A 25331-nucleotide genomic window follows, 5' to 3' on the forward strand; every position below is an offset into this window, starting at 1 on the left:
TTTATTATTATAATACAAAGGCTATTTTTGATATAACCTTGTGTGGAGTTTCCTTTGTGGTGGGCCTAGGGTGTTGTCGCTGGGGTGCGTGCACGAATACTTAACTCATACCGCCTCCAGGTTTAGCCTTGCTGCTCGCGCCACGTTACCTAGAGGGTGAGCAGGGGTTGCCTTGGTGTGTGACTCCCTTGCCCTGACCTTAGAAATGGTGATCCCTGACTGACGTTGGCGCAAGCCTTGGCCAGCCAGAGATCCAGTTTCTAACATTGGCAGCAAGCGGTGAGGATAAGGATTTGTGTTTGCGCTGTACCACAGTGGCGACAGGCCACATTACAAAACTCTACAATTTTAGATAACCGCATTTTGGGGATTATTGTTTTTTAGGGAAGTTCAGTTTTGCTTCTCCTGAAAGGTGTCATTTTGTAATTTCTGTCCAGTACATTTGTTCCCCACCCTGCTTCCAGAGTTTGGTACCTGTGTCACTTGTGGTCAGGTTGAGAAAATCAGGGGTGGTAGAAACTGCCTTACCGGTCCGAGGGGAGGGTGTGTGTGAATGAGTGGTGTGTTACACTGGACAGAGGAGTGCAAGTTCTCTGAGATAGGAATCTTGCTGATTGTTGTAATTGTGTACTCCTGTGTAAGCTCAGACCCCCAGGTTCTCTGTGTCAAACTCTTCTTGAGAACGTCCGCCAAAATGGAGCCTGTTTTTGATCTCTGTTGTCTTTTTAGGTACAGTAGGTCAGAGCTGGTCAGATTCTGTGAAGAGGGAGGCATGGAGGTGAGTGAGTCGGATACTCAGTCCCAGCTTAGGGACAGCCTGATCCAATGGCAAAAGGGTCAGTGGGATCTTGAGGACAGTGAGAGAGATAGGGCCCGGGCCGCACGTCATGAGGATGGTGAGTCTGTTGGGAGCCCTGAAGAATGTGAGCTGTATGATGATGACAGTGGATGGATATCAGCAGATAGTGAGGACCCCATAGATAGGGAGTCCCTTGCTGGGTCCAGTGTCAGTACCAGCGCCCCATCCCTTGTCCTGTCCCCAGAGGAGTGGTTGGATAGGAGGGAAGAGCGGGAGCATCAGCTAGCGATGGAACAGCTCAGGTTGGAGCACGCCAAGCTAGAGGCTGAAAGGGCCTTGTTCAGGGAGAAGGTAACCCTAGAGAGTAGGTTATCCCCTGAGTGCAATTTTGATTTTCTGGATTCCCCAGGGAGGGTTGAGTCCAGTGGTGGCAGCTATTTAAGTGTTAGTGTAGACAGTCCCACTCCCAGTTCCCAGAGTCTGGTACCTGTTTCCCGAGAAGAGGAGTTAAGGTTGAAATTCAGGAACCTTAGGAAACCACCTCACCAGTCTTGTGAAGATTTTCAGGATGACTGTTGTGTAGCACAGTGTGATTGGTTACTGGGTCCCACAAAATGTGACTGGGACATCTTGTTTGATGTGATTGCCAAAGAGCAGTTGCTCAGTGTTGTTTATCCAGGATTGCGCCAACACCTGTTAGGATGTGAATTGTCTGAACCATATGAGCTGGCAGAGGAAGCCGACCGATGGGAAAGTGCGAGAGGTTCTTTAGAGTCACTAGTGAGTGATTCCAACAATAGTGGGTCAGGTGTCCTCCAGCCCAGCGTGGTGGAGGAGGGTGAGAGTAGCCCAGCTAGGTCCCAGGTTAGTGAGGAGGGTGTAGGGGCTGACTCCCTGTCTCAGTGGAGCGGGAGTGAGTGTGTGACCGAGAGTCCCCAGAGGCCCGAAGCCCTGTCACAGAGCCTGGATGGTTTCTTTAGGGAACACCAGGATGGGAACCTAAGCTTGCCTGTTAGTTCACTTGAGGGAGATCTCCTAGTGTGTAGAGGACCTGGAGCATCTGTAAGCGGAGCTTCTATGGTTCTAGAGTCTGGCAGTACCGCTCCGGTAGGGAGGGTACAGGAGTCCAGCGAAAGGAGTGATTGGGGGATAGTATGTGAGTCCCCAGAAGTCCTGGAGTGCCAGGCAGTGGTTCCACCGAAGGTTTTAGACCAGAGGTTGGAAGGCCAGGTTCAGGATCCGCCTGACCTGAAGGATGGGACTACTGTAATCAGTGTCCTGACCAGTTCTTTTTCCAGAGGTATCTCCCCGGTTGGGAGGGAGCAGGACTCTGCAAGGGGGTGCAGAGGGTGGGAGAGCCCACCTCTGACCCCGGTGCAACCTGAGGGGTTAAACCCTAGGTTGGGAGAATGTTGTTTAGAGGGGACCCCTCGCAGGAGGAGGAGGAACCCTAGGAGAAGAGGTAAGGGGAGGATAGCCTTCCCTGAGACTCCTGGTCCGCCTGAGGTTGTAAACCCTAGGCTGGAGAACCAGTGGCAGTCTAGCCCTGTCTTGCAGACAGGAAGGGTGGAGAGTGGCTATTATGTGCCAGGGGTTACTACCCCCCACTTTGTGAGTAGGCAGGATCCAGTGGTACCTGGGCGGCCTAGGGCCTGGTCCTGGCCGAGGGCAGCTGGAGAGTACCAGTGGGGTACCCCAGTTAGTCCCTACAGTAATTTTAGAAGGAACCCTAGGGGTTCACCGTGGCGTAAAACAGGAGGGTGTCCCTGCAGTTGTGGGCCCGCGTCCGTGTTTTATCGCCCCAAGCAGGGAAGTCCATCACGGTGGTGATCGGTCTGCCCTGCGTTTTGGCTGGAAGGGGGTTGTGTTGGACTTGGGCCTTAGGGCAGGTTCACCCCTAATCTTTTTGCTTTTATTTGTGACCCAGTGTTAGTGATTTTTGGGTCTTGGCGCACTTTTTCCCTGTGTCCCAGAGTAAAGTGCGTGCGTGTAGTATGGCTGGCCTGCCCTCCCATAGGAATGCATGGAGAATGTGTGTGTCCATGTTAGTTCCTGATGTGTGGGGAGTGCAGGCTCGAGTTTGGTATGTGTGAACTCGTGAGAATGAATGCTGCGCAATGGTATGTGCGGCTTGTATGTGTCTAGAAGGGAAGTGCTACTTCTGGACATTGATGTATGTGTGCAGTGAGGGTGCGGGAGCGTGATTGGCTGGAGCTGGCTGGCATGCCAGGCTCCAGGAAGTCTGGATGGGTCTGCCCGGTGGTGAGTGTGAGATCAGCATGAGTGATGTGTGGGAGGAGTGCACCTGGGTCCTGGATGGGCTGGGTTTTTCCCCACACAATGCTGGCTCCGCCCCCCTGTGGTTTGTCTAACGACCCAAGCCTCCCCAGTGAATGAAAGGGGTGGTTGGGCCATCAAGGGTACTCCCAAGCCAGCTGCAACTGGTTTCCCCCCACCCTGCACCCTGGAAACAAAGGATTTAGGTGTATAAAAATGGGGCTGTGTCCCCACAGAAGTGGTTCTGCTTTTGGATCCTTGCCAGAGGGGGCTGTTGCTGCTGCTGGGGCCAGGAGGACCGTCACTTGGCTTGTCTCCCTGCCTGGAGACCCAGTGTGCTGGCTCTGGCCCTGCTCTTGCCTCCCCTGCCTGCCTCCAGACCTTACTGGGGCTATACTTTTGCCAAAGCGCCTGGAAGCGCTTTCATTTGACTTATAGCGCTAGGAGCGCTTTATCTTCCTCCCTGGCACTGGGAGCGCTGGATTTTGCCTTGAGAGCGCTTTATTTTCCTGCCGGCGCTTAAGTGCGCTCTGAGTGCCTTGCTGGTGCTTCAGCCGGTGCCCACCCGGCGTTTGACCCCAGCGCTAGTTGCCGATTGGTTTTTGGCGCGGTTGCCCAAGCCGCTTATTGCCCTTTTCTTGGGCTGCGCCCTTTATTGAAGTTACGAGGGAGCCTACCCCTCGGATACTGAGACCCCGCCTGCCTACCTGGAACAGCCGCCGCGCTGCCCGCGGCGACCCGGAAGTGATTGGTGGGCCGGCCAATCCCTGCGCGGCCCGACCGAGAGACCCGGAAGTCCCGCCCTGCAGCCGCAGAGCGAGAGAGAGCCGGGCAACGAGGAGAGAAGCGCCGCCGGCGAGGCCCCGAGTGTGGAGAGAGGAGCCCCGCAAGAAGACCGGCAGCGAGTGCTTCCCCGCCCCAGCAGACCCGGTGAGTGAGGGACCAGGTCTTGGTTCGTGTCTGAGCCCCGAGAGGCTCCAGGCATTCCCTATTTGGTTAAGAGCCGGTCGAGGCTCTGGGGGCATTACTTGAGCCTGAGTCCCCCGTGAGGGACTCCAACGAAGCCCACAGTGGTTTGAAAGCCCCGAGAGGCTCCCGCCCCCCCTTATTGTTGGAGAGCCCTGAGAGAGGCTCTTGAGTGCCCCATTTGTTTTAGAGTCCTGCGAGAGGCTCACAGCGGGCACACTTAGTATTGAGAGCCAGAGAAGGCTCGAGGGGGCATTTGTTTATTGAGCCCTGAGAGGCTCTTGGCCCCCAGTTGTTCGTTGAGCCAGAGAAGGCTCACAGCGCCCACATTTGTTCTAGAGCCCCAGAGAGGCTCTTGGGCGCCATTCATTGTTCTTGAGCCCACGAGGCTCCAACGTTGCCCAGCCCTATTTACAACTGTCCAGCACTTAGTGGACAGTTGCTACGTTTAGGCTTTGTGTGCTGTGCTGCCTGCGCAGCTCCCCTGACATTGAGACTCAGGGCATTCAGCCCCTTGCGAGGCCAGTTGGCCTGAGGGACAATCCTAGTGTTGTGCTATATGCACCCTGCGCATTGTAATTTACTGCTTTATGTGATTTCTGCGCAAATGTTCTACCTGCACCCCTGAATGTGTTTTAATGTTTCATGTGCAATTGTTGTTATTACCTTTGCTAAAAGTGACCTGCTTAGGTGATTCTTTATGTTTTATTCCCCTTTGCTAAAAGTGACCTGCTTAGAGGAATGTTGATGTTTTATTGCCTTTGCTAAATGTTACTTGCCTAGGTGATTATTTTAGGTTTCCTTCCCTGTGCTAAATGTGACTTGCTTAGGTGATAGGTTTTCCTTCCATAGGTCCTGATGATAAGGTCCTAGTTCCCTGCGTGATTTCCCTACAGTGTTTAGGGTGGCGTAGGAGGTATTTTCCCTTTCCAGTAGTTACTGGTTGTATGCTACATTTACTATTTCTGTGTTACAGTCATTATATGTTGATGCGCTAAGTGTTATACCTACAAGTATTATTTCTAAAAAGTGCATACCCCTGACAGTGGTCCAGGTGGCCCTGTCCTGTATATAATCCCTTGTAAATCTTGCCCGTGCCTGTTGGCACATTTTAAAGTGTGTGTGTTATCTAATGTGTTTTTATTATTATAATACAAAGGCTATTTTTGATATAACCTTGTGTGGAGTTTCCTTTGTGGTGGGCCTAGGGTGTTGTCGCTGGGGTGCGTGCGCGAATACTTAACTCATACCGCCTCCAGGATTAGCCTTGCTGCTCGCGCCACGTTACCTAGAGGGTGAGCAGGGGTTGCCTTGGTGTGTGACTCCCTTGCCCTGACCTTAGAAATGGTGATCCCTGACTGACGTTGGCGCAAGCCTTGGCCAGCCAGAGATCCCGTTTCTAACAGTTATGTTCTTCACACTACACACTTCTTCTGGGTGTGCACAATAACATACCCTGGTGCACCATATTTAAATACAGATTTGACCTCTTGTCCCAGAACAGTAACTCCTAGTCTCTAACCCTTACCCGGAGATTAACTTTTTGCTACTACAAAAAGTCTTGCTCATTAGCATCTATTCTTTCTACAAAAACCAGGCTCATTACCTCAAGGACAGTCATGTATTTTCACCTTGACCCCCTAGATAGCAAGATACAACAGAACGATAATCATAGGTTTTAGATGAAGAAAAAATATGTCGCAAAAAATGATCACTCCTAGGTGAGAAAAACCATGTTTTGTCTTCATCCCCTGATCTCCTTCACCCTCCTTTCAGCAATCAGCCTTGTGTACCTCTCAGTTACTTGTTGTTTCCTGGTAACGCTTATGACTTAAACTCAGTCCTTTCACATCTACCCTTCAGTCCTCCATTCCCTTTAGCCTCACGCCTGCTTTCTCCCTATGCTCCATGAATTTTCATCTTTCATATCAGCTCTCTTCTGTCCCAGACCCGCTCTACTTTCAGCTCCAAAGGGTTCTGGACATGCACTTGAGCCTCAACGCATGCCTCGGCAGCCCTCTCACACCTCATCCCTCTCATACCTCATCCCTCTATAGGGATCTCCCACTTTAGCTCCCAGAGACGCTCTCACCTCAGTCTGCTCCATGGTGGGCTGATCCATGTTGAGGACAGGGAAGTTGTCCAGGGAGCGCACGGCTTGCCTACCGCGAGCTTCCCTCTCGAGGATGGAGTAGTTCATCGAGAGCTTGATGGGATGAAGCTTATCTCGAATATTGTTCTGTAAACAGTAAGAGACTGGGGGTCAGAAGCAAGGATCACCACGATGAGCATTCAAGACTGCACAGCACTGTTCAGAAATGTAGCAAACAGGACTGTCGCCAACTGGGAAAACCAGAGACGGTTCTCTGTATGCAGAACAAGAGCATCCAAAGCATTAAAAAATTATTCCAGGTATGTTGTGTAGCACAGACATAGCTCCATAGAACACTTCACAAACAACACATTTTTTGGTAGAAGGAATTTTTCAATCATGTGAATCCTGACTGCAGAATCAAGGGGGCAGCGGATATGGACATTTAATTGGGATAGCAGTATAGAGGATGCTGAATATTACATATAGTCACAATTATTGTTTTTATTACACAACCATGCACTTTTATATTTAATAAATACATTGACAAGTTCAGGAACAGAGGAAGAAAGTGTGTGGCGGCTGGCTGCGTATCATGGGATGGAAGGCAGAGTACTTTCCTGGCTCCCAGGCTGCTGTTTGAAACTGACCGGTTGTGTGTTCAGGTCCACAAAGATTACTTGACATGTTTCCTGGCACAATATGTCATGTCGTGGGGGACCTACAAGGCTACAATAGTTTCAGAACAGCTCGTAATTTTGATCCCTGCACAAAGCCCCGTTTACGTAAAGATGGGAATTTGCAGCTCGATTCGTAATCAGTCTATATATTGTTCTAGTGATGAAATGAGTGCCTGATGGTGTCGAGGGAGTGACACATAACGTATACTGTTGATGTGGGGAAGAGTAGAGGCATATTTGATTTTGACATGTAGGCTTGTGATAGAAGGATACTGATAGCCATTCCCCCACCGGCTATGCCTTTGTGTCCCCGAATGTATTTAAGTGCTACAGCAGGTGATCGAATGGGAGAAGTGTTTTATCGTCAGTGAGACAGACATTTGCATGTGGAATGTGTGCATTCATGTGCAAACATAAGCACTTTGCAAAATGATTTCTGCTCCAATCACAAGCTAAACAGAAGCCTGCGTTACAGACACACACTAATAGAATAAAATCCACGACAGTCTGGTGTACAACCTAACTCCTCAGATATGGCTTCCCATTCCATGCACAATAAGTGTGCACAGGATCAAGACATTTCTCAATACGTCCACGCCTGTGCTGACAACAAATGAGTCAGAGCGGTTCTGCTCATCCTTTCCTCATCCCCTTCCTTGTTCTACAGATATGGAACAGAGACTTATCTGATGCTCTTCCCTTCATCATCATCGGGCTCAGCAACCTTCAAAGATCTAAGACAAATTGAGGTCCAAACTAAAACTGATCATACGCTGAGCTGCAGCTTAAAGATGGCGTATTAGAATCTGAATATATTCACTTTTTAACATACTGTACGGTTCCCAAATCTCCCTCTGCCAGCCGTCTAAATCTGGCAATCATGGCTAATGCACAGTAGGAAGCCGCTTTTCTTCAGATGCCACCATCCAAGCTGGCACAAGGTTTCACATATTAACAATTTCTCATTAGAAAGCAAGAGGTTGTACCTAATATCCTTTATGTTTAATTTTTATTTGCGAATTGAAACTCGTAAATTGGAACAGATGCAGATTATTTCTCTCTCCATCACTCCAGATGTCCATATCTGTCAGCACAGCTATCTTTGTGACTGTGTGGACAGAATTCTAACGTTCACGTCACCTCCAGGTACTGGACACCTTTTGTCTTCCTCTGAAGCCTCTTTGGCTAGATTTATCTGCTTGTACGGCTTCTATTTTCATAAGTCTCTTTAAGACTTGTCTTTTAGAGGCGCAAAACTGGATGGCATAACCTGCTGAAGTTTAACTTTAAAAAGACAAATGTTAGGGTGCTGGGTGACAAGTTGATTGCTCAACTTTTGCTCACCTTTTGGCAATAAAGATGGGTAATAATACTATATGAGTCAGCTTTATAGGAATCTGCAGCTTCCGATGTGACACAGTCATCATCTTCTTGACTAACAAATGCTGGTTTGCCCTCCTGTGCCTGACATTTTTGTCTATTGCAGAAAATGTTATCAGTACTTACATAAAGTGGGTAAGTTGTGCAAGTCACTAATGTAACTGGGGTTTTTCAAGGCTATGGGAACTCTGGTTGTTGGGATCTCCCATATGTGTAGTCAATAAACTGCAAATTGTCCAGTTCAAATGACTGCTGCAATCTGCTGCAACTTAGGAGCCCATTAGAATGGCGGGCGGATCCCCCCCGCCAGGCCAGCGGTAGCCACCACCGGCCTGGCGGGGGCGATCCGCCCGCCATCCGTGCCAGAATGACCCCCTGCCATATTAGTATGGCTGGGAGGTCCGCGGCGGACGGAAAGACTGTACCCGCTTTTCCGTCCCGGAAGGGTTTATATGGTGGCGGGGTCTATCAGACACCGCCAGCCATATTAGTATGGGCTTTTTCAGATGCCAGCCGCCACGGAAAGGCATGCAGTGTCTGCTTTGGGGGCCCGATGCGGGCCCCCATGGACTCTGGGGAGTGGGGGGTACACATGGGGGGTACCTATGGTACCCCCCCCAGCAGTTCCATGCACAGCATGGCAGGCACAGCTGTGCATGGAAGTGCACAGCATTCTTTCCTGGTATTGCACTCAGCACCGCCCGCCACAATGGTAGGAATGCAGGATGCACCAGCCGCTGTGGCGGGTGCATCTTAATGCTGGCCATGGGACCCCCGCCCTCATGGCGGGCGGTCCCGTTTCCGACAGGATGGCGGGCGGACAAAGTCCACCCGTCATCCTAATGGCCCCCTTTGTCTCTATGGCCTTGCATCAGTTTCACATTGCCTCACAACAGAGCACCAGATTTCCGAAAAGGAACCCTGCGCACAACATTGGGCCATGTGTTCTTGAAATGCAAACTGAGAATACAGGGGCCTGACCGTAGCATGCACTCAGGTAATGCCTAACGTTTTCATATCGTTTACAAAATGAGAAAGGAAGGGGGCCCTTACCTTGTGGCTTATTTGCCTTTTGTGGGGAATGTTTGCTAGAAACTGAAGACCTACTCTCTTTTCAAATGTTTTAGGCATTATTTCGCCTTCTAGCACCGAGGAACAATTTGATCATTTGATCCACTCCGCACGAAAATGTAAGTATCAAATAGAAAACAGCAGCCCAGAATACCATGCAGGTGCCACAGACATGGGCACCTGAGCCAAGCAGCAGGTGTGCAGTGCCCAGCACTCACCAGGAGAAGCAGCGTGCGCGTCTCACACTTGGTCTCCGGCATGCTGAAGTACCCCTGGTAGATGGGTGAATTCGTTTCAGGGAAGCGCACTCTGGCTGGCCTTCTGTCCTTGTCCGCTTCCAGGGTGTATGCTAGAGCTATGGAGGAAAAAGAGGCAGAATGAAGGTCTTCGTCAAGCAAAAAGCTACCTCCCTTACCGATTTATATTGTGAGGACAGCAAGCTTCCCACATTAACACCACCCACTAATCAGAAACCGACATCACATTTATGAATGAAACAAACAGGCCTCAACTTCAAGAACCCAGGCACAGAGTGTTCATCTCTACACCAGAAACCAATTATAACAGCCCTGAAGATAAAAATCTCAGTCTGCACATCACCTACACCTCACTAATACACCCACTCACAATGCCAATAAACCCCACCGAAAATACTGTAACTGATCAGTTATTCTCATCACTAAAAGATCACTACTACACCCAACCCACTGCGCACATCATTTCATACAAGTACTACATAAGAACTACTTTGTTCACTAACCAGGTTTTACTACAACACTGACCCACTTTGATCATCCGCCATATGGCCCCATGACTCAATATCCACATATCACTAGTAAACGCAATCCAAACAGCCCACCGGTATCCCTTCATGATCAAACAACGTTCCACAAAAGCCAGAAATACTACCTCACTCCTACGACCTGTCCAATGCGTCATTACGACCTGACTAACTCTGTCCACCACCAGTGGTACTATTACACCAACCACCACACCTGAACCCAGAATGCATAGTATACCACCTACACTTCCCTAACACACCCACTACTACATGAAGAACCAAAATGCAAACTATTGCCACATTAGCACTCTCACGTCTGAGTCCTGGTCCAGTGACACCGCAGCATCCTGGCCGGGGCTAATACCCAAGGTCAGCAGCCTTGCAGTTCACCCTGGGAGTTCACACTGATCCCTCAAATCAACAGTGCACTCACCACTGCTTTCTTCATGTAAAACCTTGAAACAAATGTTCCTCTTCCATCATGATAGTACAATGTTCAGCGCACACAGGCGCCAGTCATCGCCAGGAATGGCTACAGCAAAAATCTTCTACCAGGGCCTTCAAAAGTATCTACTGCAGAGGTTGTGATTCATGCAGAATGCAGCAGCCATTCTCATCCTCAACTTGAAGCACAAAGCACATCTCTAACGTGCCTGCCTCGCTTCAAGGGTTGTCAGTTAATCGGTGGAGCCACCTATGCAATTCAGGTAGCTTTGTGCGGTGGATTGTATGCCACAATAATTGTACGAACGGAAATCTTGTCCTGCAAAACTATTGACTCCAGAATATCAACTAACACTACATTGTCAAAGATCGGCAATTATAGATTTACTATACCTAGCTCCACGTCTAAATACCTTGAATATATGTATATTTCTTCAAACTGCAGAGATGTGGAGATAAGAATAGTAAATCTATACCTACCAATATATAATTACCTTGATAATATGGAGTTAGCCGATATTCTGGAGTCAATAGACTTGCAAGACAATTTTACAAACGTGATAATATGGTAGACCACCTATGCAGTATAGAGGTTTTTATAATATGGACCACACATTATTAAGGAATAAAAATCGGTTGCAACTGCTTTGGGGATGCTTGCATACACCCATTTCCAGACTTCTGACTGTGCCCACACAGAGAAACCTAAACGTGGGGGAAAGCTTTATTTCATTTCAAGTGGCAGTCTCTTGGATTAGTCTGCCAGAAGAGTTAAGGACAAAGTTTGACCACTATGGTATCAGCACAAAACCCAAAGACGATATTTTCGGCTGTACACATTAAGCAACCGGATATGAACTATAAACTTTAGTTATGCAAACTGGGCTGGTAGGTCCTGCCAGCTGCTGGTGATTGAAGATTTTACAAAACAAAATTGCCCTAAAAGAATGTTGCATCCAAACATACTACACCAATCTATCATACTCTTGATTATAAACAGTTTAGTAATCATAACACTCACTAACCTACTACCTTCTCTATTACACATGCAAAACTGCACACAAAGCAACACCCTCTACTACAAATATTGCTGACTCTGCAGACCTCTACTTCTGCATTACAATTACATTATGCATTGTTACCTATTACCTAAATCAAATGCTATCATGCATAAATAGGGACTACTGTACAGACCATTAACACAGGTGGTTAGAAAACACACCGGATAACCAGACACTGTACTCTATGCTAGTCACACTTCCACAAACATTAGCACAATGCTACAACACCCCCAAAAACATGCAACTCACACAGTATCACCACGCTAGTAGTAGACTCTTAGTCCAACCACACATCTCCACTCAACACACATTGCACAATGCTCACCATACCCACATAGCTAGTATAGGTTGCACAGTGATTAAGACTGTACGCTTGATTGTATATCTGGAAATGGTGCGGAATAAACATTCATCCCAAACCAAGATGACCCCTGGGAGGAAATCCTATTTCAGAGAGCTTCCAGGGAAGCAGAGCATCTGTGCGTCAAGGTGACAGACAGCATCACCCATTCCAACATGCTAGAATGAATATCTATTAATGACGAGGAACAAACAGTTATCCCAGGCCAAGATGTCATCCACTGGTGCTTGTGCTTCAGAAGATGTGTTCTCTCCTTACTTCCTGTATAGCACCGTTAAGGTAGTTGCTTTACAGGAATGGTTTCTTGCAACACCTATTAGTTTAGCTTTGATTTTAGGTCCTTTACCTGTTTTAATTCGGTAATAACGATTTCTGTTTTGAGGGTTGTCAAGTTCACGTCATTTTTGGAACCCTCCAAGTTAAGCCAAGTAAGGAGTTATGTCTTCAATGTTGAAAGGGTTGAGCCCAACAGTAACTTCCCAGACAGGTTATGTTAATTAATTATTTATAAAGCGATGGGTTGCCCAGGCTTCATGGCACTTTTGAAATCACAACACTGATTTAAAAATTCCAGACTAATAAATATAAAATCAGATACAGTGGGAAACATAAGGGGCTCAGGAAATCATATTTAAGTAAAACTGAACACAAAATGTAATGGTAATGGCCTATCGTTGAACAGGCGCATTTTCTGAAGGTTAATTTCTTGTCGAAGATTAAGGGGGGGAAGAGTTTCATGCTTTTGCCTCCCGAACGTTTTTTGGGCACTCCCTCATTTAGGAGTGTGGGTTTAAATTGTTTTTTTTTCCTTGTGCCCTTCCTGGGCAAGTCTTCCAACACAACCAGTCTTGAAAAGAAGGGAAAGGGGAAATGGATGGGAGTTAACACCATGCAGAAATAACAATGGGACTATGAGACAAACAACCATAAGAATATGGAGAGAAGAACTGCTGCATTTGTACAATAGGACTCTACAGCATCAGTACCACATGACTACTAGTCATCCCTTCTACATGAAACACTACCACACTACTACATCTCTAATGCAAACAAGACACTTCCCCACCACACGTACTAATATTTTTCTTGTAATTTAAGTTTCCAGTGCTCAGGAGGTAAGAGAAGCACAGCTGGATTTCGATGCTGCAAGAAAGAAAAGAGAACATAATTAGAAAATGAACGACTTGGAAAAAGTATGAAAATAATATTGTGTTGGATGTTCCAATAGTATAATTTACAATTCTAACTCCAGTGTGTGCGACAGTAGGGAAGGTGTTGGGAGTTAAATCCAACACCTTATACCCCCCGCAACAAGCCATTTACATTGTAACTACATGCAGGGTGAAAGGATGCATTGTAACGCATGCGTTGTAACAGAGTATCCTCTAAGCCGAACTCTAAATCTGTCCCTTAGTGATTGGATTGAGCAAAGCAATGGTGCTGGTGTTCAGAAATTTTTGGGGGGCATTACGCATGTTATCTTAACTTTGAAAAGTAGGGTAACAACAAAATCAGGATAAATTGTAAAGGTATTTGGTGAGAAAGTTGAAAAGTTTACCTACCTTTAAACCTATTCGTAATGATTATCACAGGCTCTGATTACTACTGCCATCTAGTGGATATATCCTAAATAGTTTTTAACATTTCGATAAACAGCTCCAAGTGGGAATCAACAGGAAGACGCATCGGTAACCATGCTGCCCGTAACACTGAATAGTACTTAAGAATTTGTTATAGATCCACACGGTATAGCTAGTAGCTTCTGTTAGTGGAGAAGATTTCGATGTTTTTCCCACCATGTTCGTTAAGACAGGTTTCAAGTAGCTGTGTCTCAGCAGGCAGTGGGTGCCAAAGAACATAATGTTATTTTGGGCCAAATGTACGACCATTCCATTTCGTGGGTCGCAAATTGTGATTTTTTTGCGACTCCAATTTGCAACTCGCAAAACAGAATGTGCTAAAGTGTCCCAAACACATTTATTGAATCCTGATTGGTTCGCAAATGACCTGCCTCATCAATATTCATGTAGCAGGTCGCCATTTGCGATCTATTGGAAATGGGCTATAATCACAGGGATGATGGTCTGCTGAAGACAGCAGACCACCATGTTGGTGTTTGCTTTTTAAATAAAGCAACTTTTTTTTCAAATGCAGCTAATTTTTCTTGAAGGAAAACGAGATGTGTTTAAAAGAAAAAAAGTAAATGTTTTCTTATCAATTTTTAAGGACAAGCAGTGGTTCATGTGCCACTGCCTGCTCTTTAAAAATATTTTCGCATATATTCACAAAAGGCAATGGGTCTCATTTCTGTTTGCGACAGGCTTACCACCTACTTGAAGAATGTAGCAAACTGTGATTGTTTTGTGACCACTATTAGGAAGGGACTCCCTTGGCACGTCCCTTCCCTAAGAACGACTCGAAAACCCTATTTTGCAAGTTGGTAATAGGTTACCAACTCGCAAAATAGGCTTTGTACATGCTACATACAGCCTTTCTTAGTGGTCGCAAATGGCCAGATTTGCGTTTGCAGCCGCTAAAAACTATTGTACCTCTCGTCATTAGTTTATAACTGCTCCAATTCACAGCAGCGAAAATTGATAAAATAAAGAAGCCAGCCCTTATCCCAGGATGAGTGCTAATACGGATTGGGACACAAACTGGTTTCACTGGAGTTTAGACTCCTTTCTTGCCCACAGATTGAATTTGTCATGTAAAACCTTGAACTAATCTAACATATTTAATTTGAATGCTTTGGAATGGGGTAACGAGTAATAGAGAGTTATCCCCCATTCTGAGGGGCAAAAATCATAATGGGGCATACATTGCATCCCCTGTAAATACCATAGACAGAACTAGTAATTTTTAAACTCAACTGGACTTATTACAATAAATGTTACAAAAACAGTAATTTTATAGTTCAGTATGTGACAGCAACCCCATGCATGCTCGCCCTACTTGCCAATTGTTCCTTCAGTGATGCACAACCAGCAAGCTATCTCTAATATAAAGTCCTTCTGCTCACATCAGATGAGGCCTGTAAACACACACCCAGTCCCCGCCAGAGCTAACCGAGCCTTTCATCCTTCAAAGGTCGATAATATAACCCAATTTAACGGTAATTAGTGCATCACCTGTTACTTACAATGTTTCTAAATGGGACAAAACAAGACTATAAGGTAACATATCACGGACTCGCAAAATAGGGTATGCAAGTTGCTATTAGGACCAGGTCTGCCAAGGGCATCCCTTCCTAATAGCGAGCCACACTGGTATGTAGGAATGTTTTGCAAATGCGGTAGTACAACATTTGCAGTTTACCACCAATTTCAAATTGGTTGTAAGCCATTCGCAATTGTGAAGAGGTCCCTCATAGGACTTCTTCCTCTTTGTGAATGGGGGGGCCAACATTTTTTCCCACTGACCACTGCCTCCTCTGAAAAACATGAAAAATCTTTTCATTTTTTTTCTGAAAAGCATCCCATTTTCCTTGAAGGAAAACGGGCTGCTTAGAAAAAAACTGCTTTATGTAAAAAGCAGTCACAGACCTGGTGGTCTGCGGACCTCAGCATGCCACGATCCTTATGAGTGCTGCCCATTCCCTTTTTTTTTTTTATTGAGAATCAGACATGATACATGGTACATTGGAGTACACAAAGGGAAAACAACAAAAGAAAAGAAAATATGGCATTAAAGCATTATACAATATGTAATTTAGATACAATATTAAATAGATTTGAAACAAAAAAGCATATACAACAGAAAGAGAGTATCATATTTCTTTACAGATATCTGTTGTTGTATTAGCATAGAGTCAGACCGTAAAATCTTTTTATTTAACCAACTCCTTGTCTATTACGTTCCTCCATCCAAACAATAAGCGGTTTCCAGATATTCATACCTCTTTTTCTATTTTTTGAACCTTTGCATTTATATAATGCAATTTCTTGTTTCCCAATACAAATTAGTCGATTTAGCCACTGATGAAAAGTTGGTGGTTCGGAATCCTTCCACACTGTGGCAACCAGAAGACGTGCTATTGCTAAGCTTAAAAACACAAAATCTCTTTGTGGAGTATCGATTTGCAGTGTTACATCAAAACCCAGCATCATTAGTGTGGGAGTAATCTTGAGATTCCTCCCCAATATCTGTTGCATAAATAATTCAATTCCCGTTTTTAACTCATCTAATTTAGTACAAGAGTAGAACATATGTATCATATCAGCTGGCCCGTTTTGACATCTTGGGCATCTGTCCGACTCTCTCTTTCCCCATTTAAAAAGTTTCGCTGGTGTATAATATAAGCTGTATACAGTCTTATATTGTTGAGCCTTCAAGTTAGATGCCATAAATACATTTTTGCCTATTTCCAGCACTTTATTTATATCAACATCCCCATCGTTCAATTTGGCTGACCAATTCGATTCTGTTTAGATATACATTTTTGCAATTCCTGATAAAATTCTCTAATTCTACTTTTGGGATTACCTATAAGATGAAGTATTGGTATAGGATCAAGACTAATATTCTCTTTTGGGATACCTCTCATAGAATTCTTAATTTGCAAGTATTTAAAACATGAATCGCTTTGTAAATCATATTTTTGTGCAATTCCTATTAAGCTACGCATCTCTGAGTTTTCATAAATATCGGTCAGCATTACAATCCCCTTTTTTCCCCATTCTTTTTGCCATATCGTCATATATATTTGTGTGTAAGAGATCAGAATGCCACAGTGATGTGTATTTTGTATATCTACTAATCTCACATGTTTTCACGATCTTTTTCCAGTTTCTAATTGCACATTCGACACATTTATATCCTTTCCTTTGATATTTTCTCATATCGCTTTGGCGTTGGAATAGCCCTGCTGCGGCTTCCCCAATTGCGAATTCATAAATAGTAGGTATATCCATCTGCTCATTTTGTATTTTCTTATGATAGTATAAGATACCTAAATTCTGCAGGGCCGTCACCCAATAATATAACTGTATATTTGGGGCATTCCAACCACCTTGATCAATCGGCTGATTTAAGTATTTATAAGCACGACAAGTTCTTTGGTAACTCCAAATAAAATTGGTAAAGATCCCTTCAATTTTCCGTATTTTGCTAGTCATTAGTTCTATGGGGATAGCCCGCATTAAATATAAGATTTTTGCAAAGATTTTCATTTTAATTACATTTATCCTACCAATTATTGTGAGGTGTAAATAATCTAATCGTTTCATTTCCCTACTGATGGAGGTCATACCTGGGTCTATATTTATTGTCCAAATATCCCCAATTTTTGCTGTTAATCATACACCTAAGTATACTGCAGACTCCTTTACCCGGGAATCATCCAGTATACAATGAGATGAGCAAAGGATTTGTGTCTTTGTGCTATTTAACAAATAACCAGATCTTTTCCCGAATCTTTCTGCCAGTCTCTCTACTTCTATAATTGCCTCCCGTGGTGCAGGTGTTACTAAGGCAATATCACCAGCATACGCTAGTATTTTTGTCTCATAATTATGAGATATTACCGGTTTAATTATGGGGTTATTTAAAATCAAGGAGATAAAAGGATCCAAATAAAGTGCGAAGAGGGTTGGGGAGCAGGGACAACCCTGGCGGGTGCCTCTCTCTATCTTTAATCTTTTGGAAGTATGGCCCATTATCTGGATTTTGGCATATGGATTGTAGTACATAGCCTGGATAGCCCGTATAAATCCTGGTCCAAAGTTTCTCTCTGCTAATTTATCCCACAAATATCTCCAGGTCACCCAATCAAAGGCTTTCTCAGCGTCTAGGTGGACCACAGCCACATCTCTCTCCTCAACCTCCGCTATGTCTAATATTGATATCGCCCGTCGAGTGTGGTCTGTGGTCCCCCTGCCTGGAATAAAGCCGTGCTGCCATGGTGAAATAATTGCAGCAATGATTTTCTGTAATCGGGTGGCCATAATTTTGGAGTAGATCTTTACGTCTGTATTCATAAGTGATATTGGGCGATATGACGAGGGTATTTCTGGGGGTTTATCTTTCTTTAAGAACACAACAACATCTGTATCTTGCCATGAGCTAGGGGGTATTCCACGGTATTGTACGTCCAAAAATAAATCTTGCATCAAAGGTATTATTTGTGTTGATATCATTTTATATAGCTCAATTGGAATCTTATCTGGCCCAGGAGCTTTGCCAGAAGAAAGGGAAAATATTGCCTGCTGTACTTCTTCTAGTGTAATTTCTTGCTCTAATTCTAGAGCCATTTCACTATTTAACTTGGGAAGAAATATATCACAGCTATCTATATCTTGTAAATCATCTTGCTCCATTTGATCTTCTATCATAGATTCTGCTTGATATAATCTACTATAGAAGTCCTCAAAGATTTTAACGATCTTCACAGAATCAGATGTCACTGTCCCGTCTAAATATTTCATTTTTGATATATTATTTCTAACATCTTTCTGTCTCGTCCTCATCGCGAGTAGCTTCCCCGTTATTTCTCCATATTCATATAGCTCCTTTCTATATATCTGAAACTTTTGAGCAACTTTTTCATAAAAATATTTATTGATATCAGCCTTAGCCAATACAATTTTAAACAAATGTTCTTTTAATACATCTTCCGATGCCCATTATGGATTATTTGTATATGTTCTGCTTCCAATTTACCCAATTTATGGTTTAAATAATCCGAGTGCTGCCATTCCCAATGGGTCCCAAATTGCAACCTGTCAAATGAATATTAATGAGGAAGGTCTCTTACGACTCATTTGCGAATCGCAAACAGTGTCTCAGAAACTGTTGCACATCATGTTTTGCGATGCGCAATCTGCGAGTCGCAAATCCTGATGGTCGTACATCTGGTCTCTAATCTCTTAATAGAAGCATGGACTCTTAAGGTGAACCAGCAGATGACATTCTATCAGTTTTATAGAGCATTTTGTTACTGTGCTGCTCTACAAATCCCAAGCAGTGAGACTTTTTCCAAACAGAAAGTGCTTACTTACTTCAGCCTCAAACCGACATGATTTACAAGTGCTTCTGAATTCTGTGTTGGGTCTAAATGTCACTTTCGCAGGTGGGGTGAACAGCGGATTCAGATGTGGGATAGAACACTGGTAGTTCAATGGTTTACTTATTATGGAACTCTGAAATGATGTCAGGCAGAAGTGATAAACATCTCCTAGTCTGACCTTAGTGATATGGGATAGAATGATGGGGCTGCCCACAAAGCTTGCAATCCCCAGAATGTGTGATCTGATGCCCACAATTGTGATGTCCACCTTCCATAATAGAGGTATAGTATCTGTATATAGGTTTAATTCAATGCCCCATACGTTTAGGTTATACAACGTTCACATCATAAGATGGCTCTTGATGCCCTGATACTGGCATTTCTTTTTTTTAAACATCTAGAAATTAGTGTACCACTGGTACTTTTAAGTAAAGTTCAACATCCTGTTGCATACCCTCTCTAATAGAGGAGTCTTGCGTCGACAAGCACAGGCAAAGTGAGTAGGTTTTGTTCAATGTCCTAACCATTCAGGGGAGAGGCACATGGGAGGCATCCAGCAAGAGCAAACAGAGAGGGCTATAGTTCTAAAGTAGTTCCTCATGCAGTTCAATTAAGTCCTCAAGTGGAGGTGTAAGGGTACACTCAAATAGCCAACAGCGTTAAGTGAGAGATAAATTCTCTTCTGGGTTAAGCCAAAGCTCAAGCCAATGGGTGAAAGAGGCTGGTTAAAGAAAGCCAATGGTTGAAAGGCGCAGACCCAAAATATACTTAATGCATATTGCTGGCAATAGGTCTGTTTGACAGCTGTACTGTCAAACCCCAGATGTAAAAACACATAATAGAACACTGAAACTATAGAGATGAAACGGCCATCCTCCAAAGCTCTCTTATGTGGTTGTGTTGTCAAAGAGGGATGGCTTCTTAATCCTAAATCTATTACTATTGTAAGAGCTGAAACAGATGCTGGATCCGTGGAAGTCTGCATATGGCCAGGAAGGCTGGAGAAAGTAACATACACGGATCCTGCCCTGGTTAGTGCTCACTAGTTAAAGTGCCTTTCAAGTATCAATGTATAATTTGATAATAATGTAACCCATATTCAATTAGTGGATAATCCTGATGGCCCCTGTGGAGGTAAACTGAAATCCTACATTGTCAGTTGAATGTTACTTTACAGATATAATTTTAAAATGCCCAACTCAGCCAAAATTGCCCCTGTGGCCACTGCTCGTGTATTACGAAAATCCCAATTTATGAATAGCTGTTTTTGTTACCATATTTTTATTTTTTAGAGTTTTATATAGCGCAAACTAGACCCAAAGTTCTCGGGTATCCGAGGGATTAACATAGTACCAGTTTTGTGACACAAGGACACTTTCATTTTTTGTTAGGCACGGGGAGATTAAGTGATTTACCCAGAATCACAGAATGTGAAGGGTTGTTGCGGAGACTGGAACCCGGCTTCCCAGGTTTGACGTCGATTGCTCTAGCCGTAAGGCTACATCCTCTCCCCATATGAGTCAGATTAACTTTTGTACATGTGACTTAAGAACAGTGTAAATTGTAAGAAGCATTAAAGGTTTGTGATCACAAAAAGCAGTCCAGTTACGAGATGGAGACACCGCCCACATGTAGATCTGTTTTTTGAATCCGAATTAGTAGAAAACCCAAGTTATCCACACAAGGGCTGGTGAAATATTATGATGGGGAGCTAGAATTCTGTCATCTACTCACTGCCTGCTAGACCCCAGAAACTACACCAAGAGTAAAAATAGCGGCCTATTCCAAAGAAAGCAACATCCAAGCAAAACATAACACGGAAGGCACTGAACCCACCACAAGGTTTGCTTCTGGTTTTTAGAAGGAAAGATGTGGAGCAGGCATAAAACACAGCAGCTACTGGTGCAGGGAAACGTGCAGGTAACGCTAGGTTCCGTACGATGTGCTAGAAAAACTCATGCAACATTTGCCTGACCAATATAAATCTAAGAGTAATGACCTTATTCAGGAAGGTAAAATCATTACAAACACCTCCATTAAATGTGCACTAGACGCATCAGACACAGCATCTAGTACAATTAACACCAGTGTACTATTACGCAGACACGCTTGGCTCAGAATTTCTGGATTATATGGGAGCAACTAGGATTAGCATCAGGGAGTGCTGTTTGAGTTTCCGAACCACTAACGGAATGAGTGGGAGAGGTGGAAAAGTGTGAGCAAATATCCCTGACCAATTCATCCATAGTGCATTGCCTTTGGACAATGGGTGTGGATGCCTGTTCGTGAAGTTTGGGCATTTTGCATTTAGGTGGGTGGGGAACAGATCGATCTCTGGGTAGCCCCACATTTGGACGAATGGGAGGAGAACTTGAGGGTGAAGTTCCCATTTGTGTATCTGCTGTCGTTGGAGACTGAGCAGATCTGCAATTTGGTTGTCTACTCCTGGAAGATGTTCTCCAAGGAGATATATTTTTTGAGGTATGGCCCATCTCCAGATGCTCTGTGCTAGCTGTGAGAGCTGGAGAGAGTGCGTCTCCCCTTGCTTTTGTATGTAGTACATCGCGGTCATGTTGTCTGTGTGAACCAGGACAGCTTTGCCTACTAGATGAAGTTGAAAAGCTTTCAATGCTAGGAACATTATTAGCTGTTCTAGATGGTTTATGTGGAGTTGTTTTTGTTGCCTAGTCCACTTGCCCTGATGGTATGTTTTTCCAGATGTGGTCCCCAACCAGTGAGGGATGCATCTGCCGTTAGCACTATCTGTGGAACCGGATCGAGAAATGGCCGCCCCTTGGAAAGGTTTTGTATGTTCCACCACTGCAGAGGGTGAGGAGTACGGCCATCTTTCAACACCAGATCTGATTACTGACCTGGAGTCTGGTTCCACTGACATGCTAAGCATTCCTGTAGGGGACGCATTTGAAGTCTTGCATAAGGAACGATTAAAATGCAAGAAGCCATCATTCCGACCAATTGCATGAACACTCGGGCTGGTAAGGAGTGTTGAGACTGAAACTGTGATATTAGAGCTTTAATGTTGCGAATCCTGAATGGATTGGGATATTGGATGGTTGGAGGCAAGACTTGGTGAGGTTTACAGTGAACCCCAAGTCGTGAAGCAGTTGGACTGTCTTTTAAATGTGATGTAGGCAGCTTTGTTGTGCTCCGGCTTTTATCAGCCAGTCGTCTAGGTAAGGGAAGACATGAACATGCGGTCTTATTAGATGAGCTGCGACTACTGCGACTACTGCCAGGCACTTGGTGAAAACCCTGGGTGCTGTAGTTACTCCGAATGGGAGAACGTTGAACTGGTACTGTTGTTCATCTACCACAAACCTGAGATATTTTCTGTGAGCAGGGTGAATGAATATGGAAATTGGCATCCTTTAAGTCTAGAGTCGATAGAAAGTTGCCTTGCTGAAGTAGTGGGAGCACCTGTTGGACTGTGACCATGTGAAAGTGGTCAGACTGTATGCAGAATCAGCTGTCTGAGGTCTATTATAGACCTGAGAGAGACGTCCTTTTTGGGAATTAAGAAATGCAGGGAGTATACCCCGGCCCCTTGATGTATTAATGGGACAGGCTCTATAGCATGTTTTTCTAAAAGAGATAGAACCTCTTGCTTTAAGAGGGTAAGATGTCCCGGCGACATTGCATGCGCTCTTGGAAGAATATTTGGGGGAGTGCTTGTAAGCTCCAGGCAATAACCATATTGGATAATTTGTAGCACCCACTTATCTGAGGTGATTGAATTCCAGACAGGTAGGAATTGGGAGAAATGTCCCCAGACAGAAGTGGAATGATCGGGAGTAGCAAAAAAAAAAAACTAGGAATACCAACAACTTATCTCATTGGGTAGTAGACTCCACATCTTTGTAGGTTCATTGGCCACTAGATTGTTTTAGTCACAAAAATCCCTGATCTTATGACTGATTTAGAGGTTGGTGGATGTGCAACAGGTGCCAAAAATTGGCAGCGGTCTCACCCTTCATATGAAGACTGCATTGATGCAAATAGCACTCTAAATACAGCGGATGGGATGTGGAAGTCAGCCACAGTTTGGTGGATGTCCTGGTCTACCAAATTCCAAATAAGTCCTTCAGTCTTTTTTGCAGGTTTATGCGTCAGAGGAATTCTCTTCCTTTGCTCATGCCACCTGTTACTGATGGTCGTAGAGTCATAGGAACATTCACAACTCAATTATTTAAGCTACCATTTCCAACTTACCTAAATGAAAAGGTTTTTATTGCAATTTCAGATTTCTGTTTTATTGAGTTTCACATAGCTGTGAGTCCTGGATTGTTTGGATTTTCATTGACAAAGTAAGTATTTGATGAATAGATTCTTTCATAAGTTGCTCCGATACTCACATTCTGTGACTGTGCCAAAGTCTGAGATAAAACCAAAGGGGCAGATTTACAGGCCCCTTACGCTGCCAGTACGTCACTTTTTGTGACGCACTGGCAGCGCATTTCCCTGCCCCATATTTGCAAGGACAGGAAAAGCCACCCTGCTTGGCTTTTCCTGTCCTTGTAAATACGGCCCGTTTACACACAGTACTTTGTGTGAAAGGGCCGTTCCATTGGTGTTGCTGTGGGTGTTCCCACGCAACACCCATGGAGCCAGACACATTTCCAGACTTAAGAGGAATCGTAAACCTGGAAATGCATCCCGTAGGGAGGGGAAACGAGGAGAAATGTTTTAATTTCTCCTTGTTTTTTCCTCTTGCAATGTGTGCTGCATTCTACGGCACAAAAACAATCTCCCCATGACATAGGCATCCTTGCACCATGGTGCAAGGGTGCCGGCGCATGTCAGCTGTTTGTGCGCCAGCGAAGGGGAGAGCACAGGAATGGGACATGTCAATTTAAATAGGTTGCATTCCTGTGCTCTGAAAGGGCAGCAGTGTGGTCAGCCCCAAAATGTTTACATACTGCATAATCTTACCATGAAGATGAAGTGCATTTGCTGGGGTCTATCACTGTTGGGGTCACTGTCAATGTCTTGGAGATGTTTATTACAGGCCGAGATCTAAATGGAGAGAGAGAGAGAGAGAGAGATTAGAGAAAGCAGGTTAAGCGATGGCAAATATTCGTCTCTCACCTTGTGAGAACAGAATAAACCTAAATGTAGAAAGAGAGCAGCCTTGCACATCATTAAAACTAATCTAGCCTGTGCATTGATAGCTTGAAATTTTGCCGAGGCCCAATGCAGGCAGTTTTTAAACACAGAAGAGAGTTTAAGAGAGACAACATATAAAACACTGTGCAAGAGTCCGCTGTTGATGCATGAAAAATGCCAAACCCCAGAACTAACCTGAGTGCAATTCATAGTCAGACAAGTCCTAATTAAGAAAGCAAACTGCAGAAGGCAATAAATCCTACAAGACGCAATGAAGGAATCTACCCAAACCTTAAACCCCTGTCCAACCCTAAAAAGAGTAGTCAGCCAGCCTGAGTACAATATATGGAGTCGACCAAGAAACCAAAGAGACCAATTCATGGAGTCAACCAAACCAAACATATTCAAGCAATGTTAATCAGGGGACTAAGTCAAACCCAACCACCTATCTGGGTGCAAACAATCTATAATCACTCACTGAACAACTAAGATCAATGGAGAGGAACCCATCTCCACTGCTGAGGGAACCTAAATCTCCAGCCAACAATTATCTAAGTATCTAACCTAACCCCCACATCCACATCAAACTCTACAGGAAGAAGTCAGCCAAATCTGAGAATAATGTTTGGTGCCAGTCAAGTAAGTCTGGGATCACTGCACTCCACGATGTGGGATGCAAAACAAACCCCATAACTCAGTTTAAAGGGCAAACACACTCCTATGTGTGGAGTGGCCCAGACTACTAAAAAAGTTAAAGCACTATCATTAAATGTGGGAATTAAACCAAACCACATCACTGAAAGTGTAGAGAGAAAGCAAAGACCCAGGATTAAATTAAGTAGCCAAAGGTCATGATAAAGTGTTACAATGTTAAGAGGCAATTCAAACCCAGACGTTAATAGAGAAGTAAACAGAACAGTCAAGTGCAATGAACCAAGTTACCAAAAAAAGACAATTTACAGTTCAAAACAACCCACACCGTAGAACACAGAGCACAAAGTAACCAAAAGGGCAGAAACCAACGCAGGACGTAGCACAAAACCCTAAAAGTCATTGCATTAAATTATTGGGTTTGGGCTTGGAGTACTTCCAGCAGAGGCGATGGAATGCCCAGGATCTAATGTGGGCACTAACTAAAATCCTCCTACCTCAGTGAGTGGAGTGACTGAAAACACTAGAACCCTACAAAGGACATAAATTATTCCAAGATAGAAAAATCAAGCAGTAACTCCCAAAATTCAATTAATGGAGTAACTCAACCACCAGACCCTATGCAAAGCAACATATAA

At 44.4% G+C, this 25331-nt stretch overlaps 1 protein-coding gene across 1 annotated transcript in view; it reads right to left on the reverse strand.

Moving 5' to 3' along the window:
* Positions 1-25331, reverse strand: part of ITGA3 (integrin subunit alpha 3) — a 342715-nt gene that overhangs the window by 60723 nt on the left and 256661 nt on the right. The window contains exons 10-13 of the mRNA XM_078645244.1: positions 23869-23952; positions 12988-13055; positions 9484-9620; positions 6135-6281 (exon numbers count right to left, since the gene is read on the reverse strand). Of these exons, the coding sequence (XP_078501370.1) occupies positions 6135-6281; positions 9484-9620; positions 12988-13055; positions 23869-23952 (436 nt within the window). The remainder of the gene's footprint in view (positions 1-6134; positions 6282-9483; positions 9621-12987; positions 13056-23868; positions 23953-25331) is intronic.

This window comes from Lissotriton helveticus, chromosome 5_1 (assembly GCF_964261635.1).
Source record: "Lissotriton helveticus chromosome 5_1, aLisHel1.1, whole genome shotgun sequence".
NCBI classification, from domain to species: domain Eukaryota; kingdom Metazoa; phylum Chordata; class Amphibia; order Caudata; family Salamandridae; genus Lissotriton; species Lissotriton helveticus.